At 39.3% G+C, this 27,500-nt stretch overlaps 1 protein-coding gene across 4 annotated transcripts in view; it reads right to left on the bottom strand.

Moving 5' to 3' along the window:
• Positions 1-27,500, bottom strand: part of rims3 (regulating synaptic membrane exocytosis 3) — a 65,855-nt gene that overhangs the window by 24,681 nt on the left and 13,674 nt on the right. For 3 of the 4 annotated variants that reach the window (XM_058404664.1, XM_058404661.1, XM_058404665.1), the window contains exon 2: positions 25,616-25,895. In XM_058404664.1, coding sequence (XP_058260647.1) covers positions 25,616-25,856 — 241 coding nt within the window. In that variant the 5' untranslated portion in view covers positions 25,857-25,895. The remainder of the gene's footprint in view (positions 1-25,615; positions 25,896-27,500) is intronic. The other variant, XM_058404662.1, reaches the window with a different exon arrangement.

Raw genomic sequence — 27,500 nt, 5'->3', positions numbered from 1 at the left:
TATCAGCAACGGGAGCTTCGTTATGATTGTGTTTTGATGTGATACAAAGTGAGTCAGGATTGCTAAACTAACAAAACATACTAACATACAGATTGGGGAAGTGAGAGAGAGAGAGAGAGAGAAGGAGAGAGAGAGAGAGAGAGAGAGAGCGAGAGAAGGAGAGAGAGAGAGAGGGAGAGAGAGAGAGAGAGATTACTTGTTTGGTTGTTATTATTATGATTATTACTATAATAAGTCCAACTGGATTCTCATGTGCTGTAATATATATAAATTATATAGCTGGTAATAAATTAGTCTAAAAATAAAGTTTAAGACTGTTTTGAAGGCTGTTGGAATAAGGCTGTGAGAATAAGGTCACGCCTCCTTCACAACTTTACTGCACTGTATGGAGGTATGCAGGCAAAGTCTCTGTCTTCTTCACCGTGACTGAACACAAAAAGGCCACACCCCCTTCACGGGAACTGACAGAGACAGAGGCCATGCCTCCTTCACTAGGACTGTCAAAGAGATGCCACACCTCCCTTACTGTGACTGACAGACACATAGACCACACCAGCGTTACTGTGACTGTCTGACACATAGGCCACTCCTCCCTTACTGTGACTGACAGACACATAGACCACACCAGCGTTACTGTGACTGTCAGACACACAGGCCACGCCCCTTTTAGTGTGACTGAGAGACACAGAGGCCATGCCTCCTTCAGTGTGACTGACAGACACAGAGGCCACGCCTCCTTCACAGGGACTAGTTTCAGCTCAGACAGCAGTGCTGTGAGTGAATACAGAGTGTTCTCAGCTCCTCTCCGCTCTGTGGCTTATTCAGTGTAATATAGATTAGCGTTTCGGTGCCGACTTTCTCTTGGCTCAGTTTATTGGCTCAAGGAACAGCAGCAGCATTGCTCCCTGCATAGCAACAGTAACCATGCATTGTCTTATGGAAACCATAGAACAATATTTTAGCCAACAACACACTCATGTTGGATTTCATTTGAAGAATGGCTCCTAAATTGGCCAGTAACATCTAGTCTTCTAGTAGAAGGGCTTAACTTTGACTTGGAGTTATAGAGGGTCATAAGAGTGTGTGTGTGTGTGTCCATTTTAGTCCCGCAGTGCTCTGATTTATACTGTCAAACCTTTCATCTTCAAAGATAACAAACCAGAGGTGGCATGGCATTAAAGCTGAGCTCTTACAGCCATATAGAGAGCTCACACTGAGCCGGAGCGCTTTCATGTGCACACACTCAACGTGTTTACCAAAGCCAGCATAATATAGATGTGAAACTGCTCACAAGGCAGCTAGAGTTAGAGTTAGTCTAACACAATTAGAGAGCCGATATCCAGGATCCGGCGGGGCAAATATTAGCACAGAATGGTGAATCGGATTTGATGTGAGTCAGTAAAATTGTAATACAACATGCTATTTATGTTAATAAAGGGACACTTTTTTTATTATTATTTTTTTTAATTATTTCCTCAGTGAAAATTAGTAATAGGTAACGTAAGAGATTATGACTGGGGATTGTTTCTATCATTATGATCAAATTAATTAGACAGAATCTCACAGAGATGTGACGCGATCTCATATTCGGTGGTTTCACCTCATGTTTGAAAATATCGCATTATAATGGAGAAATACACGCTTTATAATTAGACTGAATGTGAGAGGATATTATGATTGAGAGAGTTCTTTCTCTCCTCTTTTGTGTGTCTATCACTGCTCTCGCTGCTCTGTTCTGATTACGAAGTAAACTCCAGATAAACTGTAATGTATTATTTGTGCTGGACTGATTGCACTTTTAATATCTTGAAAAAAAGTGAAATCAAGTGCAAGCATAATATGCTAAGTAAAGAATAAAAGACCTGGGGGTGTGCTGTTAGAGGAAAATAATCAATAACAGGGTGGTGTGCTGAAATGGAGTGAATAGTGACGTAATTATTTTCCCATGAAAACACATTCAGGAATGTTTTATTCCTCTTATACAACAATTTGTAAGCATGCAGTTTTTGCACATACCCGGATTTTGCACATCACCTTATTATCTCTTGTACCTTCAAATTTCTGGTATTTAGTATTTCTTGTTATATTTTATTTTATTATATTTTATTTGTTATGTTATATTTTTAGTATTTAGTTTTTTTTGTTATATTTTAATATTATTCTTTTATTTATTACCTTATTACCTACAGTATGCTTGTGGATACCGCTGGAAATTGTAAATCTCTCTATCTCTCTATCTCTCTATCTATCTATCTATCTATCTATCTATCTATCTACCAGTAGATTGGAATTTTTTCCATTTACAGTTACACCATTGTTGATTTGATAATTTGTGGAATATCAAATGAAACAAGATCATTCTTGTCTCTTTTTTAAAGTTTAATAGTTTAAAAATACAAAATATATCCCTGCAATGTTGTTATTATATTATGAAACTGCAAAAGAAGTCCTCTGTTGCGAAGTCTTTCCCATATCTGAGAATTTACTGCACTGACCCTGCAGACTTCCTCCATCAATGGATAAATAAACATCTTACAAAATACTTCATCCTGTCAACAGTTATACAAGTTTGTTTTTCTCACTTTACGTTCTGTTATTACAGAAATTTCGAAAGAGCACATTAGTAAAAATTTGACAACAGCCGGACCTACAGTCAGAATTAATGAACATCTTCTGACCATCAGATCTGAGAATTCAGCAGTGTTGTGGTGAATTCAAGAGCGCAAAATTTGACCATGCTGACTCGGTGAAATGGATGGAATAGCCTCTCTCTTCTCCTGTCAATCACAGAGACACTAGTCATTACAGCATTTACAGCAGATGCCTTTATTCACACTTCCTGTCATCTGAGTAGTTGATGGTTAAAGGCCTTAATGTCTTAACCACTGTGTTACTACTGCCTCATGCCAGTTGTGTCCATCTGTGGGATCATGTATGCGGAAGAGCGTAGATAGTGCTGCATATTATGACATGACTATGTTATAAATAAAAATATAAAAAAAGTTCACATTAATTCAATTCTAAACATTACACTTAGTCCGGAAATAATAGTGTAGCTAAAGTTTTCTTTCACACAGCTGTATTTGTTTGTAGATAACTTTCCACTGTGAAATTCGTCTTGATGTAATTAGCTAGCTACATTACTGAGCATGTCCATTGCTCCATTAACTAACTAAGTAAACAACTCTGGGTTTTTGTGTGTTCTATAAACAACAGCATTATAATCATGAATCAGAATGAAACAATAAGAATCTGTCGTAATGTAGCAGCATGTCTAATAATAGAAAACCTTTTGGTGCCCAACGATGTTTGTCTCAAGGGAAGGGCTTTAAGGCCACTTTGACCTTTTGGCCTGAGGAGAATTGCTTCTGAAGGATGTTGGGACATTACAGGTTAGCATTTAGACTGTTGTTTTGGAAAATCTTTAAAGCAGAGCGCTCGCTGGTGGATAGCTGCTTGTTGTGAGGTTGGGACTAAATGTCAGCTGGCATTAGAGAAGCCTTCAGGGCAGCAGAGATGGCTGATCGGCTCGGAGAAGAGGACAGTCATGCCGCTAGATTCGTTAAGCAGGTAAAAGTGCAATCATTCATCTGAATCGATCCACTGATAAGAGTCAACGTATAGCTTCAAAACGTTTACATTTACTTAAAGTATTAAATTAAAACTACAAGAAAGATTCGCAAATGAAAGACACAACTGCCTCAAATGACAAAAACATTTTAGTTCTGCCTTTTTCACCAAGGAACCATGTTAGCTAGGATTAAGTAAGAAAATCTTTATCGCTAATGCTAGCTAGCTTGATAATAGTCTGATAGCAAAAGCTCTGGACTCCATAGCGTCTTTTATTGGCAAAGGATCGTCCAAGAGGGCGTCTGATTGACATGTAAAGCAAACCAGCATGCGAGCATAGATCATTCATTTAAGAAAGTCATGCAAATCAATGAGTCTGTGAATTTAGCCGATCTTTATAATCGCTCACGGTAACAGCTGTAAATCCAACAACTTCCTTCTTTCATGAGGGAAGTAGAGAATCACAATGACTTTGTTTCAAGGCAGACAGTTAAAAAAACGCAACACATACGTCTCCCGGAAATCCTGTAGAATCCAACCAACCAAATGACCTTGAAGTGGTTCCAATTTTGTTGTCAGATGTTCGGACGATGGCTTGTAGGCATAACGTCCGAAGACTGAGACTAGCGTGACAGTAACTCATACCATACGAACCAGCTGAATGATAGAACCAGCTGTGATTGATGATTAAGCAGCAGATAGATTACAGATTACACTGAGTGTTAGATCTGACTCATTCTCGCTGTCACACCAGATCAATTGCCTTAAATTGCTGTACAGTAGTCATGTTACATATGCAGTCGACAGAAATAAGCTTTCTGAAGTAGAGCATTTTGAGCTTCACATCAATTTCCAAAACACTGAGGAACTCCACACTCTAAGCACGAGAGCTAAACTTTATTGTGCTAGTTGGGTATCACCTCACTAATTAGCATGCTATGTAGTCAGCAAACCATCTACTTGGCAGGAACAAGTATAATATAATTGTACAAAGAGAACAGAAAAGCTCGAGTAAACAAAATAGCGTCTACAAGCACTACATCCACACTTCTAAGCAATGTTCTTAACTGACTAGCCTCGCCATGCGCATGAAACTGTATGCATAGTGAATCATCAGACTGGATTGAGTTAGGAGTGTATGAATGAGTGTATGGCGATGAGGCTTAGTAAAATAAAGAGGAAATAATGAGGAGAAAGCAGAGGGTGGATGAGTGGAGACAGATTTGTTGGTGAGATGATATGTAGCCTTGTTTTGGCTTCTGTGTGTCTCAGCACCTCTCACATATGGCACCCTGTGGGAGCTTTAGTGCAGCTTGTGTTGGAGTGAAATTGAGTTTGTGTGTGTGTGTTTCAGATTACAGAAAATTCTGTGTACTTGTTTATGCCAACATTGCCCTGATATATATATATATATATATCAGGTAAGAGCTTGTATCTGTCTCTTTAAGAGTTGTGTATACGATTATCTTTCTTTCATAGCCATGTTTCATTCCGTACATATCATTCCTGCTATCACATTTAATGACTCTCCATCATTCATCGGGTACTCTAGGTAAAGAATGGAATGTTCCACAAATAAAATTCACGATATAAAGCACGACGTGTCCATCTTTAATCAGCAAACAAGTGCAATCAGTAAACTGGTGTAGTATAAGGGGAAAGAAACGTCATGTCTCAACAATGATGTTGGGCCACGTCGCACCACAACGGCATGGATTATTTTTTCATAACAGCATGAAGAAGGGTTCCTGTGTAGCAGTTACTATAGTAACATATCATATTAGAATGAGTGATTTGCCTTGGAGCTGGAAATACTGTACTGTACTACCAGATCTGCTGTTCTAGAAACTTCTGACCTGTAAGAGTCACACATTAAACTCATCTATAGAATGAAATCAGACCAAAATTTCATTGTTATCTGGAAATAGGATGCTTCAAAGATACCATGAGGTAGGCAGTGGTGGCTCAGGTGGTTTAAGGCTCTGGATTGTTGATCAGAAGGTTCGTCAGGATTCGTGCCCCAACACTGCCATGCTGTGCATTTTGGGCCCCTGAGAAAGGCCCTTAACCCACTGTGCTCCAAGGGCTCTGTAGCATGGCTGAACCTGTGCTTTGGCACCAACCTCCAAAGCTGGGATACGCGAAGAAAGAATTTGCGCTGTAATATATACACTATATTGCCAAAAGTATTCGCTCACCCATCCAAATAATCAGAATCAGGTGTTCCAATCATTTCCATGGCCACTGGTGTATAAAATCAAGCACCTAGGCATGCAGACTGTTTTTACAAACATTTGTGAAAGAATGGGTCGCTCTCAGGAGCTCAGTGAATTCCAGCGTGGAACTGTGATAGGATGCCACCTGTGCAACAAATCCAGTCGTGAAATTTCCTCGCTCCTAAATATTCCACAGTCAACTGTCAGCTGTATTATAAGAACGGAAACCCATTCCATGAAGCTCTCTGTGCACTGTTCTTGAGCTAATCTGAAGGCCACATGAAGTTTGGAGGTCTGTAGCGATTGACTCTGCAGAAAGTTGACGACCTCTTCACACTATGCGCCTCAGCATCCGCTGACCCCGCTCCGTCAGTTTACGTGGCCTACCACTTCGTGGCTGAGTTGCTTCATGGCCGAGCAGCTGCATCCAAGCCATACATCACCAAGTGCAATGCAAAGCGTCGGATGCAGTGGTGTAAAGCACGCCGCCACTGGACTCTAGAGCAGTGGAGACGCGTTCTCTGGAGTGACGAATCGCGCTTCTCCATCTGGCAATCTGATGGACGAGTCTGGGTTTGGCGGTTGCCAGGAGAACGGTACTTGTCTGACTGCATTGTGCCAAGTGTAAAGTTTGGTGGAGGGGGGATTATGGTGTGGGGTTGTTTTTCAGGAGCTGGGCTTGGCCCCTTAGTTCCAGTGAAAGGAACTCTGAATGCTTCAGCATACCAAGACATTTTGGACAATTCCATGCTCCCAACTTTGTGGGTTGGGACAACAGTTTGGAGCTGGCCCCTTCCTCTTCCAACATGACTGTGCACCAGTGCACAAAGCAAGGTCCATAAAGACATGGATGACAGAGTCTGGTGTGGAGGAACTTGACTGGCCTGCACAGAGTCCTGACCTCAACCCAATAGAACACCTTTGGAATGAATTAGAGCGGAGACTGAGAGCCAGGCCTTCTCGTCCAACATCAGTGTGTGACCTCACAAATGCGCTTCTGGAAGAATGGTCAAAAATTCCCATAAACACACTCCTAAACCTTGTGGACAGCCTTCCCAGAAGAGTTGAAGCTGTTATAGCTGCAAAGGGTGGACCGACGTCATATTGAACCCTATGGATTAGGAATGGGATGTCACTTAAGTTCATATGCGAGTCAAGGCAGGTGAGCGAATACTTTTGGCAATATAGTGTATGTGACAAATAAAGACTTTTTCTTCTGATGTGCTGAAAAGTACAATATTGATTTCTGACCAGTTCCAGCCCTGAACGAATTAGCATAAAAAAACCCAACACACTCCTCCAAAATGCCTTTGTGACTTATCAGCTGTACATCAGAGCTCATCATCAGCTAATGCCCAAACCCAGCAGTATGACGAGCACTTCACGAGTACAGCTTAAATACACAAACTCTTCTGCTCTGAGACATAACATAAGAAATCCACAGAAACACTCCCAACATGGGAGCATTAGACATCATGTTCTGTTATGGCCAAATAAATAACCGACTTTCATGAAATTCATGGGATTTTTCATCGTAATCGCCATGTAATGGTTAAGTTATCATATACAACAATATTTTTTAAAGCGCTTTAAAACATTTCCTGTGAAAAAGTGTGTTTACTGTGAACTCACTGTTAATTCAAGTCTAAGGGCAGTTACTGAATTGTTTTTATAAAAAATCTGAGAGTTTATAATAAAACTCACAAAAAAATAAATGATCTAGAATAAGTTAGTCCTGTCTTATTATTTTATTTTATTTTATTTTATTTTATTTTATTTTATTTTATTTTATTTTATTTTATTTTATTTTATTTTATTTATTTACTTATTTATTTATTTTAATTAAACAGCTCTGTTTTTTTCTTATTACCGGAAAGTCAAAGCTCCAGTCTAAAGTAATCACAATCCAGTCTGATCACACACACTGCATATAAAATTTAAGTAAAACCTGCAGCCATATTTCTTTAATCTTTTATTTAAAAAGCCATTTTCTACTGTAATCTTTTTTTTAATCATAGAGATGTTCAGATTGGTCTGAGAATAAGAACCGTAACTCAGAGTTAGTGTTTGTCTGGAGATCATCTAATGCTTTCTTTAAAACATTTCTGGTATTTGGCAGACAACCCTTATCCACAGCACCTAACAATTTATCTCATTTTACACAACTGAGCAATTGAGGGTTAAGGGCTTTGCTCAGGAGCCTCAGGAGGCCAGCAGTGGCAGCTTGATGGACCTGGGGTTTGAACTCACAACCTTCTGATCAGTAGCCCTTAACATCTTAAGCACTAAACTACCACATCCCCTGTGATTAAAACATATAAAGAACTATATATAAAGAACTGGAGTGTAGGAGAGATTGTTTCCATCCGTCAGGATATAAGTGTCTTGTGAAAAGAGGCTGATCCAAAATCCAAAACAAACAGCTTGACTCTAGTCAGCAGACAACAGAGGAGAATCGGTCGCCTCCCACAACATCAGCGGCAACTGAGGAGGTGGAAGCACAAGATAAACTACCGCAGGAAACGGAGATGGAGGAAAATGAGGAGAAAAAATGCTGTTTTGTCTGGGGTTTTTTTCAGCCTGGTGGTGACTGAAATGCTGACGTCAATGTTTACGCTTGATTACGTGAACATCTCAAACTATTTAAACTGGGAGATCATAAAAAATTGTTTTTTTGTCTAGCCAACAATTAACACTTAATACTGGGGTGGTGGTGGTTCAAGCGGTTAAGGCTCTGGGTTATTGCTTGGAAGATCAGTGTTCAAGCCCCAGCACTGCCAAGCTGCCACTGCTGGGCAATTGAGCAAGGCCCTTAACCCTTTCTGCTCCAGTGGTGCTGCATCATAACTGCCTCTGTGCTCTGACCTCAACTTCCTTAGCTGGGATATGCAAATATACACTGTGGTGATAATAATAAAGACTTCTTCTTCTAACAATTCCACAAATGTTGGTTGTGTTTAACAATCAGAATGACACGTCTTTGAGAATCAGATAAACTTACTTTCTAAAAGTTTGTACAGAAATAACATGTCTGTATATAGAGACTGGTGTGTGTGTGTGTGTGTGTGTGTAGGTACAGCACAGTGCCTGAGCATTTGCATATAAGCCTTGTTTCCTCTCAAGGCTCAGGAATGAATCACCGAGAGATAAATCAGGGCAGATATCGAGACTCTGTCATAACTTACTCTCCGATACCACCATTTTCTCGAGTGCGACGCATCAGCTAATGCTTCATCCGACAAACCTCTCAGCGCTCAGATCGCCGAGGGACCAGCGAGCCATATGTTCTGTATACAAGCGGATGAAAAAGCACAAAGCTTTCTCTCCGCCTTTATTACAGTAAAACAAACAGGAAATAAAGTGCTAGTAAATTCTGTGAGGTCTGTTAAGGTTTCAACTAACACGCAACAGAAATCATGCGTCCTAACATGACCTTTGACCCCCATTTCCATTAAAAAAATAAAATAAAATCTTTACAGTTTTCAGTCTTGAAGGTACTGATTGTTCATTTGACTCCTCATCCTCAAGGTTCCTGGACATTTTCTCTCTCTCTCTTCATCTCTTACTTGCTCCACCATTCCTGCACAAGGATCCTTAACCATCTCTTCAGACTAATGCATGGTTATTTACATGCTTTTAATCAGTTTTATTATCCTAGCCTTCACAATGGCTTTAGAATGGAATGCTGTACCACAATAACGTTAATGCAAAGTATAATTCATTACAACAGCCCACAGCTGATCACGAGCGATCAGGTCGTAAAGAATATAATGTGACGTTTCTACACGTAAAAGCATTCAGTGGCTAAAATATTTTTGTGACAAGCTGCTGCCTAGTTGAGTCCAGGTTCTTAAAGCAGCCTGAATCTCTTCCCTGATATTAAACTACTAAATCATTTAGCACCATCAAATGTCATGCACATACACATGCTGGTGCAATGCTGTGCTAAACACACACACACACACACACACAGTTGCTACTGAGAGTAAAGTCAGACTCTCAGCATTTAATAAGCAGATAAACCTCTTTAATGCCCCAGGCTTTCTCTGTTTATATTTTATACAGTATCAATTGATTTGTAGCATTAATTATTTTTAGTACTCAAATGTCTATTGTTTTTATTTTTTAATTAGTTAAATGAAGACCCTCAAATCTGCTCTCTTCAGGTGTGTGTGCAGTTTGCTGTGTAAAGAAATCGGCATAAATTTACAAATCTTTGCTTAAATCATTGGTTCCTGCAAGAAAATCTACATTTTTGAATTTTTAACACACACACACACACACACGAAAATTGCTGTCAGTCCTAATATACATAAATACATTTTGTTGTGTGTGTGTGTGTGTGTGTGTGTGTTTGTAAGCAGTCCATACAGTAAAGACCAGAGGTACCTCAGTTCGAATGGCTGCATGAGACACACTCGAAAACTCCGTAATTGCCTCCATCATGGCCTGTAAGAGCTCTTCTCTCACACACATCAGTTAAAAGCTCAACATCCCAGGAGACATGGATGGTGTTATTCCAGCCACACACACACACACATATATACATGTACACATACACACAGGTGGAGAGCAGAGTAGCAGCAAATATTTTATTTACTGCAGCAGACAGGAGCAGAGGAACACCGATCCACACCCATGATCCACTATAGGTTTCATGGTTTTTGTGACATTACATTGGCTTTAATTTTTTGGCCAAGACTGAGTTTATCGTCGTGTATCATACTTTGACGCCTCAACATTGAGACGCAATAAATACGTTTCACCAAAACGATGCACTGGAGATCTTCATGTTGTGTAAGGAATCTGTTTAGGGCATGAGGTAACAGTCTGTTTGCCTTAAACACTGCTGAGTGTGATGACCTCAAACAGTGAAGGTTTAGGACAAATTAATAAAGCCAGCATTTAACCCGAATGAAATCTCAATAAAGTGGCTTTTTAGCTCCATATACTGTATTGATGTAATTCCTCCTAATAAGGACAACATGCTTGAGTGACTTACACAGCATCCGATAGCATTCAAGATAAACAGAGATACTGGATTCATCTGAATGAATCAAAGCATGAAGAGAGCTTTTCCACATCTTTAAGCAAATTGGCTGCTCTGTTTACTGTTTACACAATACTTTTTTTGAAAGAATATTAAGACCAGCAGCAACCTGGACACTATGTTCGACGAAATCAGATTTGTTTTTCTATTTTAGGCCAGAATTAATAATTATTACATAAAGATGCACTCATTATGATTTGGGGAACTAAAAATGCACAAAAGTATCCGTCCATCCATCATTTTCTGTTTAATGCATCCTATCCAGGGTCACAGTGAACCTGGGGTATATACCAGGGGACTTGGGGCACAAGGTACAAGGTAGGGGACATGCTGGACAGGATACAAATCTATCAGTGGACACCTTCACACACTACTGTACAGACAATTCTGAGATTCTGAGATGTCTGTGGACTGGAGGAGGAAACTGGAGAACCTGAAGAATCTATACACACACACACACACACACACACACCAACCCTGAAATGTACTAACCGCTGTTATTTTCCTTGTTGGAGGATCTGACCGTGTGTGTACACTTCTATTAATTGTCTCTTACAGTACGTAATAAAATAAGTAATTTTGTTGTACATTTAGCATCAGTCTGCTCCTTTCCCAGGTCTGTGTTTGTATTCTGTGAATGAAAGCATCCACTAAGTGAATAAAAGTAAGAGTAAACTAGTAAACAACTCCACAATCTTCCTGCCTAATGTGTTCTGCCTGCTCTAATGTGATCCCGAGCTCAGTGGCTGATCTTAGCACCGCTGCTTTGTGGTGATTCATTCCCTTTGGCCCTTTTTAATGCATGCGTCTTTCACCCCTTGTCACTTACCGGGCTATATTTAGAGCTCTGGCGTGAGCCGCTGTACCAGCGTTCCCTAAGTGAATTCCCAGATTTGCTCAGTAGCATGTCAGAGCTGAAAACTTACTGCAAAGCTACATGCTAGGAGATTGGTGTGTGTGTGATTTAAAACTTCTAGCAGTAATGTATCAATGTTAAGGACACAATTATGAGCTAAGCATCTGCACTCTTGGCTATGTTTCAGTGCCACACAAGGCAGATTTCAGACTTTTACAGCAACAGCTTTGGAAGTTATATCTAAAAATATATCCAAATCCCTGCACTGTGTGTTTGTGTGCAGTGGGTTTATATTGTAGATTGTACTTTTCTTCACCCTGCTATTTGTCTGTTTAGATATCGTGTTATTCAAAGTGACGGGTTGATCGACAGGCGCTTCCTCAAGGCTTTGATACAGCAGCAGCAGCAACTAGCGTACTCTAACTACGGCTCACACCTACCCAAGAATAAAGCAAAGAGAAAATGAGACAGCGTGAGCGAGAGAAGCTGGAGGAAAAGATTACTCAGAGCGCTAATAATTACATTAACTATTCGTTTCTGCGCTGAGCTGTAAACTGATCCGCTGTTTCCACTACAAAACTACAAAAATAATGTTTCGTTAAGGTCTAAAAGCTGAGAGTGTCTTAGCAACAAAATGTTTTCAGCCTACAGTTAACTAGCTAGTGTTCATGTTAACTAGCGAAATAAACTAGCCAGCTAGGTGTAAACAGTGTTCTGGAAATTACTTTGCACTTGACTTGTAATTTGTCCAGATATAAGCTAATGATTACAAATAGCTAAGCTACAGCTAAACAACTTCTTTTTGATGAATCAGCTATCTACAATACCGGGTAATTAAGAAAAAAAGTAGCTAACTAACACAGACTTTTGGAAAATGAGGGGTGAAAAAGCATGAAGCTGGCTTCATGATTCAGTTTGATTCTCAGAATATTTAGATTAAAATTTGAATAACGTTTTTTCTTTATGAAAAATTATGGCTGAATTATTGAAAAGTTCTGAGCGACTTATGACTCCTGCATAAAAATATTAAATAAATCCAGACTTATAACTGTAAGTAATCAAAATTAACTACAGGTTCATTAAAATCTTATAAATCAATCAATCAATCAATCAATTATCCCAAAAGATTTGTTAAATAAATAAAATAATTCCCTGACTTGAGGACAAATGCTCAGTTGAATCATAATGAAGCTTTGTAGCAGCACCTGAGGCATCACTTTAAGTGGAAATAGAGCTCCAGAGTCGGCTAAAATGGAGCTGGTGCCGTTTGAGAGCTGCTGAAAAGCTCTTTTTCACTGTTATAACATGCTTGTGTAATCATATATCCCTTTATTTGTGTCAGTCATCATGATGTGAAGCTATTCGGTGTACTGAAGCTAACATGCACCGGTTACTGTGCAAAACTTTAATCTCAAGACATTTCTAAATATAATCCCAGCTTGATAGCATGGCATTGTCTAAAACTGAAAAAACAAATTGGTTCTTGTTCTAGTGATGTATGCATATAATTATAATACATATAGCTGATTATAGGTCAAATGATCTTATTTGATTCCTTGTGATTGTGTTTATTTTATGTGTCTATTATTCTGACTATTGTGGTGTCTATTATGTTATGTTATGAATGACATTTCGTGTGCAATAATCCGACTTCCACGGTGAACTGAGGTGTATACTAATGTAAAGCTATACCTCATTATTGTGCTGTTTATTGTGCCACCTGTTGTGACTGTTGTATGCTTATAACTGCACATGGGAGCTTTAACGCAATATTGTTTTGCTATGCATGTCCAGGCAGAAAGACAATAAAGGTGACTTTGACTTATTTTAATATACTACTGCTTTAGCTGCTTTACTGCAGATTCATGCTAGTACTAATGCTAGTCTGAACTGGACAGCTGAAAATCAGAAGCTAATAAGAGAAGAAGACAGGAACGAACAGTGAATGGTGATGAATGTCAGAAATAAGGGGGTGGTGGTAGCTCAAGTGTGTAAGGGCCTGGGATGTTGATCGGAAGATTAACATCCCAAGCAGCACCGCCAAGCTGCCACCATTGGGCCCTTGAGCAAGGCCCTGCATCATGGCTGACCCTGTGTTCTGACCCCCAACCCTCCAAGCATTTGATGTGAGAAGAAAGAATTTCACTTTGCACTAATACACATGTGACAAATAAAGACTACTTAAGAAGTGAGAGGTAATAAGGAAAAGAAACAAGATGGAAGATCATATCTGGCAAGAGCACAAAGGAAGTGAGGAGGAACAGATGAGTAAAATATCATCCCAAAGACTTTAGCGATAAGAAACGGTTTGAGGTTGGAGAGCATCATCTCAAGCAGATCAATGACACTCAGTGAGCTGAAGGAAAAAGCATAATTGGCCTGGATTGTGTTGCTTTGGAGGACAAACCGCTCGCTACATTGACTTTAATGGCAGTTCAATAACGGTGACACCAGCGTGACTCACTTCAGCAACAAATGATCACAACGTGGCAGACAGTTTATCTTTAGCGCTTTAAAAATCAGCAGCTTGGAACAGAGCTTCAGAGAAGAAGAATACGAAAGAAACTATAGATACCAGGAGCGGAAATTCTTACAAGTGTTTCTGCATTGGAACTTGTTCAAAAATCTGTTTATGCAAATGAGGCTGTGTCTAGTTAAATACGCGTCGCTTAGTCAAACAGAAAATCTAGATTTTTATTCTAGATGTTTAAAATAAAAATATTTACTATCTTCGTACATTAAACTTTTTCAGAAGCATTTCTCTAAAAAGAATTTATTGTGAAAAAGTACTTCAAGGGAATTTATTGTTAAATCAAGAAAATTCCATTCACTATTTAAAAATAAATAATTAAATCAATTTTACAAAATTGTGTTACACTTTCTAAAGCCATAGTTCGGTCCCTCCAAGATTTTGCAGCTTTGTGATCACGAAAATTTACCCAAAATCCATGATAATCAGAGAACCGGGTAATTTGTACAACTTATTGAATCGAAAAGTATCACATGATAGCCGATTCAACAGTATCATAAAATATCAAATCAAATCGAATATCAAATTGCCTTATGAATTAAACCACTTTGTTCTGCGTGCAAAGTTTACACTGACTTTAGTTTACTAGATTCGAACATATATACATGCTATTCATTAACTAATCATTAACTATTCAGTGCTGAGATGTAAACTGATCAAATGACGCTGTATTTTTAAAATTTTTGTTATGATTAGCTACATCTGTCTCGGCGGCAAAAATGTATTTAGCCTACAAATGTATTAATATTCGTGTTTTATACGGTGTTTTAATGTGTTACATATTCTTTTTAGTGACGTTTATAAAGTATATATCGTATAATTACACATACTGTGTTTAAGTGGGCGGAGCTTAAGACAGTCAGAGACGGCAGTGGTGACGAAAGGACAAAAATTTCTTTGTTTAGTTTGCATAATTTTATACTCAAAGTTTAAGTAAGAAGATTTCATAGATGCAAGTGAAAAATCTGAAAGGTCTTTCTCTCAATAAAATGTGATGTAACTGCAGAATGCTTGATTCAATTCAAGGTTAATTACATTTACGCGGAATTGCTGCTCCTAAAGGAAATGAGCATTAATTTAAAAAGATGCAAAAAGTGTGTGTGTGTGTGTGTGTGTGTGTAAAATAGCTGTTTTCTAAAGCTCTCACTAAAGCCTGAGAAGGCTGAATAAGCGGTGAATAATACTGCTATTAACTTTGTCATGAGATGTTTCTTACACACGGCGCTAACTAATGAGTGTTTTGTCGGTTCGACTCCGAGCTCCCAGACCGGTATTAACACTCCTGTGTGTGAGTGTCTTAACTCTTCAGGGTATTAACATTCTTCAAGGCCCTATGGGAGTGGCTGTGCGAGTTGTTTTTAGGAGCTCAGGGTTCATTAGGAGATCAGGAATGGAACAGTGGGTGGATGAGTCACCGCTTTGCCGCTTTTATTCTTTACTCGCATTTTCTTCTCTGTGCTCAGAATAAACCTGAGCCCAAGAAGAAAAAATAAATCACGCTCCACTGTAAGGCTGTACCTGTTACTCAACCGCATATAGTGAGAAACGATCTCACTCTCGACGAACACAGACGCACTCAGCAGTTATTCAGGGTGGAGGGCTGGATAAAACTCGCTCCCGAAAAGAGCGACGAGACGTGAAATATCGGAGAATTATACGGATATACTTTTCGGTGCAAGCCATTAAAGCCATGAGGTATCATATTTCTTTTCGCGCCCTTATAGAGCAGTGAACTGACAAAAACAAAGCGAATTAAAATGCCCTGAAAATCCAATACAAAGAGCAACATCGCTAAAATCTGCCATTTTGTCTTACAAGAAGATTTTTTAAACAGAGCTCTCAGGTAAAGAGGATCTCTGGTGTACTTGATTGAAGGACACTACAACCAATAATATGCAATCATTTCCCACAGAATATAAGGCACTAAATTTGGACTCATCTTTACTTTATTCATAATATTCCTCCGGTTCTGCCACCGATTTGTGTTCGTATATTACACTTTTACAATTTCTACATATTTCTGTATAGTTAAATTCGATTTTTTTTTCGTAGTTTGATTTTATTTTTATGACACAGACATTTAAAAATCATTTCACCGAATGTAATAAAATAAATTTGAAATTACAAAAATTTGTAGGCCAAGATGAGTCCAAAGATACCCGGCTCGGCTCCCTAGCCCTTCGACCAAGATAGTCACACACCAGCCCCGGGTCCCACGTGGACTCCCTCCTTAACCCGGCGCTCCAGCCGGGCCTGGGCACCCACACTTAAGGTGGCACAGTTGCTTAGTGGTCAGCATGTTCATTTTAGGAACTTAAACAGTGATGAAATACGGCTATGCTAACACCAGGAAAAACTAAAATAGATGAAAACAACAGGAAAATGTACTTAGTTGGTTGTTTTATGTTCATTTTATGTTGCATATTTATAGTTAATACGAGTTTCCTACTTCTGCACATGAATCATTGAACATTCGATGGCTTTCGGCAGGAAGGAATTTATGTTAAATCTATAATTAATTCGGAAATTATACTGACACTTCTAAGTTGCTCAGAAGGTCCTGGTTACAGAATTCCACTTGACTATATACAGTTAAAGGAACTGATTTATAAACACACTCTCCGGTGACACCCAGATGAGGATGAGGTTCCCTTTTGAGTCTGGTTCCTTTCAAGGTTTCTTCCTCATATCATCTCAGGGCGTTTTTCCTTCACCACTGGCTCGCTCATTAGGGAGAAATCTAAATTTAATATTTGTCATTTTTATTCTGAACTGTAAAGCTGCTTTGCAATATTCTCCATTATTTAAAAAACTGTACAATATAAAATTGGATTGAACTGAATGACTTCACAAGTCATAATTACTGGGAACGAGGACGCTCAGAGATCATTTTAATAGCCCAGTTTCCGAGATGGGACATAACTCGTAAACTTTCAACATAGCTGAGGTTTTGTTAGTTTTTCTTAATTCGGCTAACTGTTAGCGTGTGCTGTTTTGGTCATTTATGTAGATCAGTAACTGTACATTATTACATCATGAAATAATTCCATTATGATCAGCTGAATGATAGTTGAATGTGTGAGATGTCTTATGGTGTCAAAACAAAAGGGAAAAAAAGGGAAAGAATAAAGTAGGCAAGAATGAACCTGCCGTTGTCCGTGTGTCGTTCTTTCTGACAACAAAAACAGTAAACACGACATACTCATAATTACTTCAGACGATCATTCCTACAGCGCATGAAAGAAGCATTAATAACACATACATGCCTGCAATATCATGCATCAGAATATATAAATCTGGAAAGGTATTTAATGACTGAAAGTATGAAAATAATGCAAATGGCAGAATGAATACGGTGAACACCAGATGCTAGGTTGCATTTCTTTACAAACAGGATATTTCTAAGAAGTTTCTAAGAAGAAGAAAAAGTCTCACCTCTCCTTAGACTGGTTAATGGTGCTATTTTTCAAAAGGAACCTTTTCTAAAAGGTTGTAGGTTTCTACTTCTAACCTTTAAAGGATCCCTCGAGGGGTAAACGATAGCATCATTTAGACCGCTAGATTAAACGTTTTTTTTTTTCCCCCTCAAGAGCATCGATGTCCTTTTCTTATGAGGATTCATCTCGACTGTTTTCGCTTCTGTAAAGTACAATTTTGCATTAGTTTAGCATGAATTGGCAGCGGACGGAGATGTTTGGACTCGCTGCCTGCAGCGTGATGTGGAATACTGTTGACATCTGCTTCGACCTTCGGATCGATAAATCGATCAGTGTGTCGTCTGCCTGTGTAATTTTACACCTTGACTGGCACAAGTGAATCCAGGCAGGAGGCTGTGTTTAAAACTGGGGAACAGAGGGACTTTCTTTTAAAAACCTTAGTTATGGTGAATAAGTAACCAATAAAACGCAGCTACAGAAAAATAATCAACGACATGGTGTGAAGTTGAGGTACTGCTTCTGTCGTGAAGCTTCCAATAACATCGAGTGTTTAATACTGTATACTATACTGTGGTAGATTTTTTTTATTCGACAAAGAATCAGAGCTATTTTGTACAGGAAATCAGTCAACACCTTCTGACCAATCAGATGCAAATGACCATGCAATGCCTTTCATGGTATGAATTAGCCACCATTTTCTTGTTCTAGTCTAGACATGTATGTTAAACTTAACAGTTAACAATCTCAAGGCTACTACTAGTCGGCTAATGTGTGCTAAGCTGATAGTCTGAGAGGATTTATAGGTTATATTCATACAATCTCAAGGCTAATACTAGTGGAGTATGTACATAAAGGTTAACGCTCACAATGCTAACATTAACTAGCCTGTGTGCTAGCCTGGCAGGATTTCTGACAGGATTTTATATTAAACGTATCCATACAGTTAACAGGTCTCAGGACTTATACTAGTCAGCTAGCTAATATATGCTAACCTGACAGCATTTTTTTTAAGTATTATAAGTCATAACAATCTATACTAGCTAACGTTTGGTTATGTGACAAGATTTTTGAAAGGATTTTCAGGCCATTTATTGACAAGTTAACAATCACAATGCTAATATTAACATGTGTTAGCCTGACAGGATTTCTGAGAGCATTTTTAGATCATATTCATGCAATTAACAATCTCAAGGCTTATACTAAAATACGCTAACCTGACAGGATTTCTGAGAGGTTTGTTCACTCATATTCATAAAAGTCAACAATCTCAGTGCTAACACTAACACAAACATAATCTGACAAGAGTTTTTGCTATATTTATAACTACTATCTATCTATCTATCTATCTATCTATCTATCTATCTATCTATCTATCTATCTATCTATCTATCTATCTATCTATCTATCTATCTATCTATCTATCTAAAAGGCTTAAGGAATATCACTGTGTGTGTGTGTGTGTGTTACATGTTAGAGCAGCATGGTCTCATCTTTGTCACCTCTTTCACAGAGCATCTAAATTTAGCAGGCACCCTTCGTTAGCGGGATGAGAATATTGACAGATCTTTTTGACAGCGCATTCGTCGGGACCGGTCTTGCCGTCGCCATGGAGACAGAGGCGGGTGGCATGCAGATGTAGCTCCCTTATATACCACTAAACATTAACGTCTGCTCCTCTCTTAAGGCACTCAGCATAGAAGACTGGCTTAAAAAACATGTGCTACAGTGTGTTGGTTTGTGTACACTTAATCCTGTTCATTTGTGATTCAGTCCTGATATAATGCACATTTTAAAGGAATACTTTAGCATTTTCAAACCTATTTTCCTCTCTCTACTGAATAGGTGTGTTTGCAATTCCCACAAACAGTAATGCTGTCTGTAGTGCGATAAAGAAGAGATACTGCAAAACCCTCAGGAATATAAGCAGATTTATTTATTTAATATATTTTACTGTATTGCTCCAGGGTTGGAAGGTAAACATTTTTTCTAAACAGCTTTTTTCTAAGACTTCAGAGCTCAGAGGTGTGATTACACCAAGTATCCCTCCAACCTTCCAGGGGTTGGAGTCAGACCTGTCCAGCACCTTCTGCCTGACCAAAAGTCCAGGTGGTGGAGTCGGATCTGAATCAGCTCCTCCGGATCTGAATCAGCTCCTCCTACTTGTATGAAATCTAACCAAAAGTCCAAGGTGTGGAGTCAGATCTGAATCAGTTCCTTCTTCCTGGTTGGGGTCTAATTAAAAGTCCAAGGCATGAAGTCAGACCTGAATCAGCTACTCCGGCCTGGTCAGGGTCTAGCCAAAAGTCCAAAGGGTAGAGTTAAGCCTGAATCAGCACCTCCTGCCTGATCTGTGTCTAACCAAAAGTCTAAGCCGTGGAGTCAGACCTGAATCACCTCCTCCTGCCTGGTCTGCATCTAACCAAAAATCCAAGGGGTGGAGTCTGCTCCTCCTGTCTAGTCTGGGTCTAGCCAAAAGTCCAAGGGGTGGATTCAGCCCTGATCCAGCTCCACTACCCTGGGCAGAGTCTAACCAAACTTCCAGGGGTGGAGTCAGACCTGATCCAGCTCCTCCTGCATGGACTAGGTCTAATCAAAAGTCCAGGGGGTGGAGTCAGACCTTATCCAACTCTTCCTACCAGGGTGAAGCCTAAGCAAACTTCTAGGACTTAGAGAGTGTGTTTCAGTGTCTTTAATGTGTTGTACAGCATCATGTAGGTTAATTTTCTGCTTACTAGTGAAACTTTCTCCAAGGTGCGATCTGATTGTTCAGAGGACAAAAAGCACTAGATGTCACTCTGCCCTTTTATGAAAAGTCTCATTATTTTTTAATAAACAGTATAATATGAAAAAGGTTTGCAAATTCCAGTTTTACACAAAACCCAAATGGATATGTGACAAAGTGAAATGTGGAGCAGTGTAAGGGCAGACAGAAACCAGGCCAAGCTCCGATGCCCCAGACAGGTTAATCACACACAGGCCAGATATCCCTTGGGCTTCTGTAACCTTTGGGCAGTGCTTGAGAGACTCTGAAAAGGTCAACCAGCCTCGAGCAGACACAGAGCAAAAACACAGGTCACTGAGACAAACCAATTTAGACTGCAGGAAGAGTGATACTGAAAGAGAGAGAGAGAAAGAAAGAGTCTAGACAAGCAAAACAGCTGCATTTTTTCTACTCATATGCCAGAATATTTACGTGGTGCCAAAAAAATAAATAAATAAAAATAAAAAAAGTCAGAAAATGAAGCTAAATTATTCCGCATTCTCACTAATAAACTGCAGAAAGTCTTGGATGTTTGTTTATTAAGTCATAACTAATCAGTTATGAGTTAAGTTATGAGTTCAATGCCCAGAAAGACTAACCGAGTAAGACTGTGTCTTAATTATAAATATGAAAGAATAAACAAACTAATAAATAAATAAAGGCAAAGCTCTAAAAATATTACTCCGTATCTAAATAAGCAAGCAAATAAATAAATGAATAAACAAACAAACAAATGTCAAGGCAAAGCTTTAAACAAATGATCATAGACATAAACAAACAATCAAACAAACAAACAAATAAATAAATATGGAGATATGGACAAGGCAAAGCTCTAAAAATGTTACTATATACCTAAACAAGTAACAAACATATATAAATATAGATAAATAAACAAACAAACAAATAAATGTCAAGGCAAAGCTTTAAACAAATCATCACGGACATACACAAAGAAACAAACAAAAATATAACTAGAAAATAAATAAATAAATAAATTCCAAGGCAAAGCTCTAAAAACTATTAATTGATACCAAAACAAGCAAACAAACAAATAAATGTCAAACAAAGCTTTAAACAAATGATCACGGACCTGCACACACAAACAAACAAAAATATAACTAGAAAATAAATAAATAAATAAATAAATAAATAAATAAATAAATAAATAAATAAATAAATAAATAAATAAATAAGTAAGGCAAAGCAAAGGCAAAACTCTAAAAAAAATTTTTACTTGATACCAAAACAAGCAATCAAACAAATACACTGATAAAGAAACAAACAAATTAATAAAATGATGTCAAGGTAAAATATTTTTCCATATCTAATCAAGCAAACAAATGCTTCCTATGCCTAAATCATAAACAAGCAAACAAACTTTAGAGACGTCAAGGCTCAAAAATATATTCAGGTTAGCGTTACACATGATTCCTTTTCTTCATCTGTTAAATGAGAAAATATTTAATATTCGCTGTGATTCACCTCCTAAATGAAGAAATATTTAATTTATTTTGTACTGGTTATGTTATAAGCATGCAGGAGAGCTCTCCATGTGTCCTGCTGGTAGCCAGCACTGAGGGAATACTCGAGTTATTACATAGTTATTATTATCATTTTGAAGGATGATACACCAGGTGTAGAAACAGAGAAGGACTGATTACTATTCACTACACAAAAACACCTCCGTGTTCGTTTCCTGCTCTCCCACGAGGCCATGCCCTGCTGCGTGCTGCTGAGCCACATATTTACTGTTTCACATTCGCTCCTTTGGGGAATGTGAGAATCTAATCACAGCACAGAGGGTTAAGAGCTCTGCACATGAGCTGCGTGTAAAAACACCTCGCTTTTAGCTCGTTTAATGGTTTGATCCTTACTGCCTTTTGCTTACTACCTGCTTGACTATTACCATTTAACACACTGCACAAAGACCATTACTGTATATAGAAACCCAATGTTGAGTTTAAACCATGTAGAAAATATATATATATATACACTATATTGCCAGAAGGATTCGCTCACCTGCCTTGACTCGCATATGAACTTAAGTGACATCCCATTCCTAATCTATAGGGTTCAATATGATGTCGGTCCACCCTTTGCAGCTATAACAGCTTCAACTCTTCTGGGAAGGCTGTCCACAAGGTTTAGGAGTGTGTTTATGGGAATTTTTGACCATTCTTCCAGAAGTGCATTTGTGAGGTCACACACTGATGTTGGACGAGAAGGCCTGGCTCTCAGTCTCCGCTCTAATTCATCCCAAAGGTGTTCTATCGGGTTGAGGTCAGGACTCTGTGCAGGCCAGTCAAGTTCATCCACACCAGACTCTGTCATCCATGTCTTTATGGACCTTGCTTTGTGCACTGGTGCACAGTCATGTTGGAAGAGGAAGGGGCCAGCTCCAAACTGTTCCCACAAAGTTGGGAGCATGGAATTGTCCAAAATGTCTTGGTATGCTGAAGCATTCAGAGTTCCTTTCACTGGAACTAAGGGGCCAAGCCCAGCTCCTGAAAAACAACCCCACACCATAATCCCCCCTCCACCAAACTTTACACTTGGCACAATGCAGTCAGACAAGTACCGTTCTCCTGGCAACCGCCAAACCCAGACTCATCCATCAGATTGCCAGATGGAGAAGCGCGATTCGTCACTCCAGAGAACGCGTCTCCACTGCTCTAGAGTCCAGTGGCGGCGTGCTTTACACCACTGCATCCGACGCTTTGCATTGCACTTGGTGATGTATGGCTTGGATGCAGCTGCTCGGCCATGGAAACCCATTCCATGAAGCTCTCTGCGCACTGTTCTTGAGCTAATCTGAAGGCCACTTGAAGTTTGGAGGTCTGTAGCGATTGACTCTGCAGAAAGTTGGCGACCTCTTCGCACTATGCGCCTCAGCATCCGCTGACTCCGCTCCGTCAGTTTACGTGGCCTACCACTTCGTGGCTGAGTTGCTGTCGTTCCCAAACACTTCCACGTTCTTATAATACAGCTGACAGTTGACTGTGGAATATTTAGGAGCGAGGAAATTTCACGACTGGATTTGTTGCACAGGTGGCATCCTATCACAGTTCCACGCTGGAATTCACTGAGCTCCTGAGAGCGACCCATTCTTTCACAAATGTTTGTAAAAACAGTCTGCATGCCTAGGTGCTTGATTTTATACACCTGTGGCCATGGAAGTGATTGGAACACCTGATTCTGATTACTTGGATGGGTGAGCGAATACTTTTGGCAATATAGTGTATATACTTTTTATTATTATACTACAGGAATAGATACATAAAGGATAATACAATAATAAAAACTGTGTGGTTTTTTTCATATTATGAAAACCAAAATTGAGCACCTACTGTAGACCTCCGCTTATATTACATGACTAAATATTTATCACTGAGGTAATTAATCAAAATCTGCATGGTTTATTGTATTGTCACACTGATTAACAAGCCCGTCTTTGTCTGTCTCTCTGTCTCTGTCTGTCTCTTTCTCTCTCCCTCTCTCTCTCTCTGTCTGTCTGTCCATCTCTCTCTCTCACTCTCTGTCTCGCTGTCTCTCTCTCTCTCTCTCTCTCTCTCTCAGTCTGTCTCTCTCTCTCTCTCTCTCTCTCAGTCTGTCTCTCTCTGCCTGCCTGTCTCTCTCTACCTGCCTGTATGTGTCTCTATCTGTCTGTCTGTCTGTCTGTCTGTCTCTCTCTCTCTCTCTCACCCCCCCCCCTGAGCTACCTGTCTGTCTGTCTCTCTGCCTACCTGTTTCTCTGTCTGTCTTTCTTTCTCTCTCTTTCTCTCTCTCTCTCTCTTTTACATCTCTCCCTCATCCCCTGTTGGGTCACGGATGACACTGTTGGCTTGAAGTGTGTCACGGTTGGCTCTGTGACAGTTCCACCATGTGTGTGTGTGTGTGTGTGTGCTTTACCTGCTCTGTCTAATTATCTCACATATAATAAACTTACATCAGTGCGCTGAAATTTCCATCACCATTACGAACTCATAAAACTAGAAAGCACCCGAATCAGAACAACAACTTCCTCCAGACAAGATGTTCACTGCACAAGTTCCTCTGTGTAAGATTAAACCAAGGAGAAGCCAAGGTTAGCACTGATTCACTGCCAAGCTGGACAACACATACACACACACACACACAGCGTGACTCACTCAGGCTGGGTAGAATGTTGGCCCGTCCCAGAACCTGACTCATGAGCTGTTCACATTATATTACACTCGAGACCACAGAACTAATCAAATGTTGATTATATTTTGTAATTGAAGGCAGAAAATGTGCTTTCAATGACATATGTTTTCCATGCATTTTTTAAAATATGTGCCAGTTTTATAAATATATAAAATATATTTTTAAAAATTATGTCAACATTTATTTATAAAGAACATTTAAAAACAAAAAAAAGTTGATCCAAAGTGCTTTACAAAATCAATCAAATAAGCCATGAGAGAGTTATCTTTAAATGATATAGCAATGATAATATTAATGATTAATGAATAGATTTAAATACTGGATGAAGTATTTACCCATTTTAAGCACCTGTATAAAGGCTGAAGAAGAAAAATACATGAACTGCAAGCCACTGAGCTCACATCAGACTCTTAAAAGTTAAAAAGCTCATCTGAGAGTGACTATTGAAGATGGAGAGATATATGAGGATAGAAGGAAGGAGAAGAACCAGAAAGTGTTTTATGAGAGGTAGAAGAGGCTGTGACGAGGAGACGAAGAGGATGAAAGGAGAGGATAATGAAACAGAGGAAGATGAAGAGTGTATTGTCAGACTGATGTGTAAATCTATGAGAGGACAGGTGCAGGCAGGGACAAAGCCAGGACAAGACAGAAGAAAGATGATGACGAGTAACAAAGTGAGGAAATCTACACACAATCCCAGATGTGAGCTTTAATCATTTCTACTAATGACATGCTAATAATTCACAATAATTGGCTAATCATAAATGTATATATATTTTATGATATAAAACATTAGTAAAGCGAGATTTTTACCAGCTTGGAAGCAGACTCAGTTTATTATTATTATTATTATTATTATTATTATTATTATTATTATTATTATAAACACAGCTACTTGCAATTGCTAGCTAAATCTCATACTGAAGAAAGACCTGAATTGTGGATAAAAATGATTATAAAACTGCCCTCGGTCTATAAAAGGCCAGATGAGATGAAGTGTGCAGTCTGACCTTGTTGGTTGAGTTGCTGTGTGCTCTTGCTCCACTGTGAAAGCCCCACAATGGCCACCATCTTAGCCCCGAGGCTGGACCGGCGTTTTTTAATCCCTCCAGTGTCAGACCCGGTGCTGCACGGGCTCTTCTCCAGGCTGTACATGGTGCCGCTGATGCTTGAGCTACGTATCACGTTGCGGCCCGATGCCACACTCATCCCCCCAGGGCTGGGCACATCCACTGAACCGCTGAGCATCATGGGCCGGCACGTGGCCTGTAGGCAGGGGGACTTGTGCTGCTGAGAGAGGAGAGAAGAAAGCAGGTTAGTGGATGACTCTGTAATCACACGTCGAATGTGAATAAGTTCAATTGATTAAGTAATTTCACTTAAAGTGATGATAAAAGCCAAGCGACTGCAACATCTGAAACAAGCTATAACGCAGTCAAGCAACAAATCTAAACAAATAACTAAAATCATCCTCAGACTAATCCTATGATAAGCTCCTATTTACTGTTTAACAATGTTATAGTCATGGTCCTCTCATTCAATCTGCATAAGTACACCAAATCAGGCATAACATTATGACCACCTGCCTAATATTGTGTTGGTCCCCCTTTTGCTGCCAAAACAGCCCTGACCTTTCAAGGCATGGACTCCAACTCGGCTGTGGTATCTGGCACCAAGATGTTAGCAGCAGATCCTTTAAGTCCTGTAAGTTACGAGGTGGGGTCTCCATGGGCCTCTATGGCCCACACCTCTCAACTTACAGGATTTAAAGGATACTTTTGATACTAATAAAAGATACTGACCACTGCAGACCGGGAACACCCCACAAGAGCTGCAGTTTTGGAGATGCTCTGATCCAGTGGTCTAGCCATCACAATTTGGTCCTTTGTCAAACTCGCTCAAATCCTTACACTTATCCATTTTTCCTGCTTCTAACATCAACTTTGAGGACAAAATGTTGACTTGCTGCCTAATATATCCCACCCACTAACAGGTGCCATGATGAGGAGATCATCAGTCTTATTGACTTCACCTCTCACTGCTCATAATGTTATGCCTGATCGGTGTACATTACAAAGGAAAATGAATCTTGGAAGCAAGTAGTATCATCTGAGATTCTTCCCATTTTGGAATACTGGAAGATAATTAACTGTGGTGTCCTTTTATTTTGCAAAAAAATTATTTAGTTAATAATTGCTAAGTAAATGGGGGCAAAAATTCTGATCTGTTTTCTGTACTATTTATCCCACACAGGGAACCTGGAGGAACTCATGTCAGAACACAACCTCACACACTACAGACAATTTAGAGATGTCAATCAGCCTACAAGACATGGCTATGGACTGGGGAGGAAACCGGATGACCCAAAAAAAAAAAAAAAAACCTAAAGAATGGGGAGAACATGCAAAGTCTACACAAACAGGGCGGAGACATGGATTGAACCCTCAACCCTGGCAGTGCGAGAGTCAGTCGTGCTGGTCACTAAGTCAATATCTACAAGTCACCAAAATGTCTGGTATATCATTATAATCAGCCTAAGACCTTTTTAATGGAATACGAACAGAGACTTCAGAGGAAGCTGATCAACCCTTCACTAGAACATCATGAGTGGTGGAAGGAGGAGAATGGAAGAATATACAATATGGTGTGCTACAGTCGACTTCCCTGAGAATTGCTTTCACTTATAAGAAGATTTTTTTTTTTTTACTGGATAGATGATTTCACATGAAGCTTATATGCTTTAGAAAGTCAGGTTTCAGTAAAAGTTAATGGACTGGAGAAGTAGATTACCACATGACTTCACTGGAAGATTATTTCGTCTAGAAGGAGATATGACTGTAAGATAAGGGAGCATTTGAGTGGATGTTAATACATGGTGATGTGGAAGAAGAAGAA

Source organism: Hemibagrus wyckioides, linkage group LG12, assembly GCF_019097595.1.
Source record: "Hemibagrus wyckioides isolate EC202008001 linkage group LG12, SWU_Hwy_1.0, whole genome shotgun sequence".
NCBI classification, from domain to species: domain Eukaryota; kingdom Metazoa; phylum Chordata; class Actinopteri; order Siluriformes; family Bagridae; genus Hemibagrus; species Hemibagrus wyckioides.
This window is presented reverse-complemented; position numbering and strand designations above follow the sequence as displayed.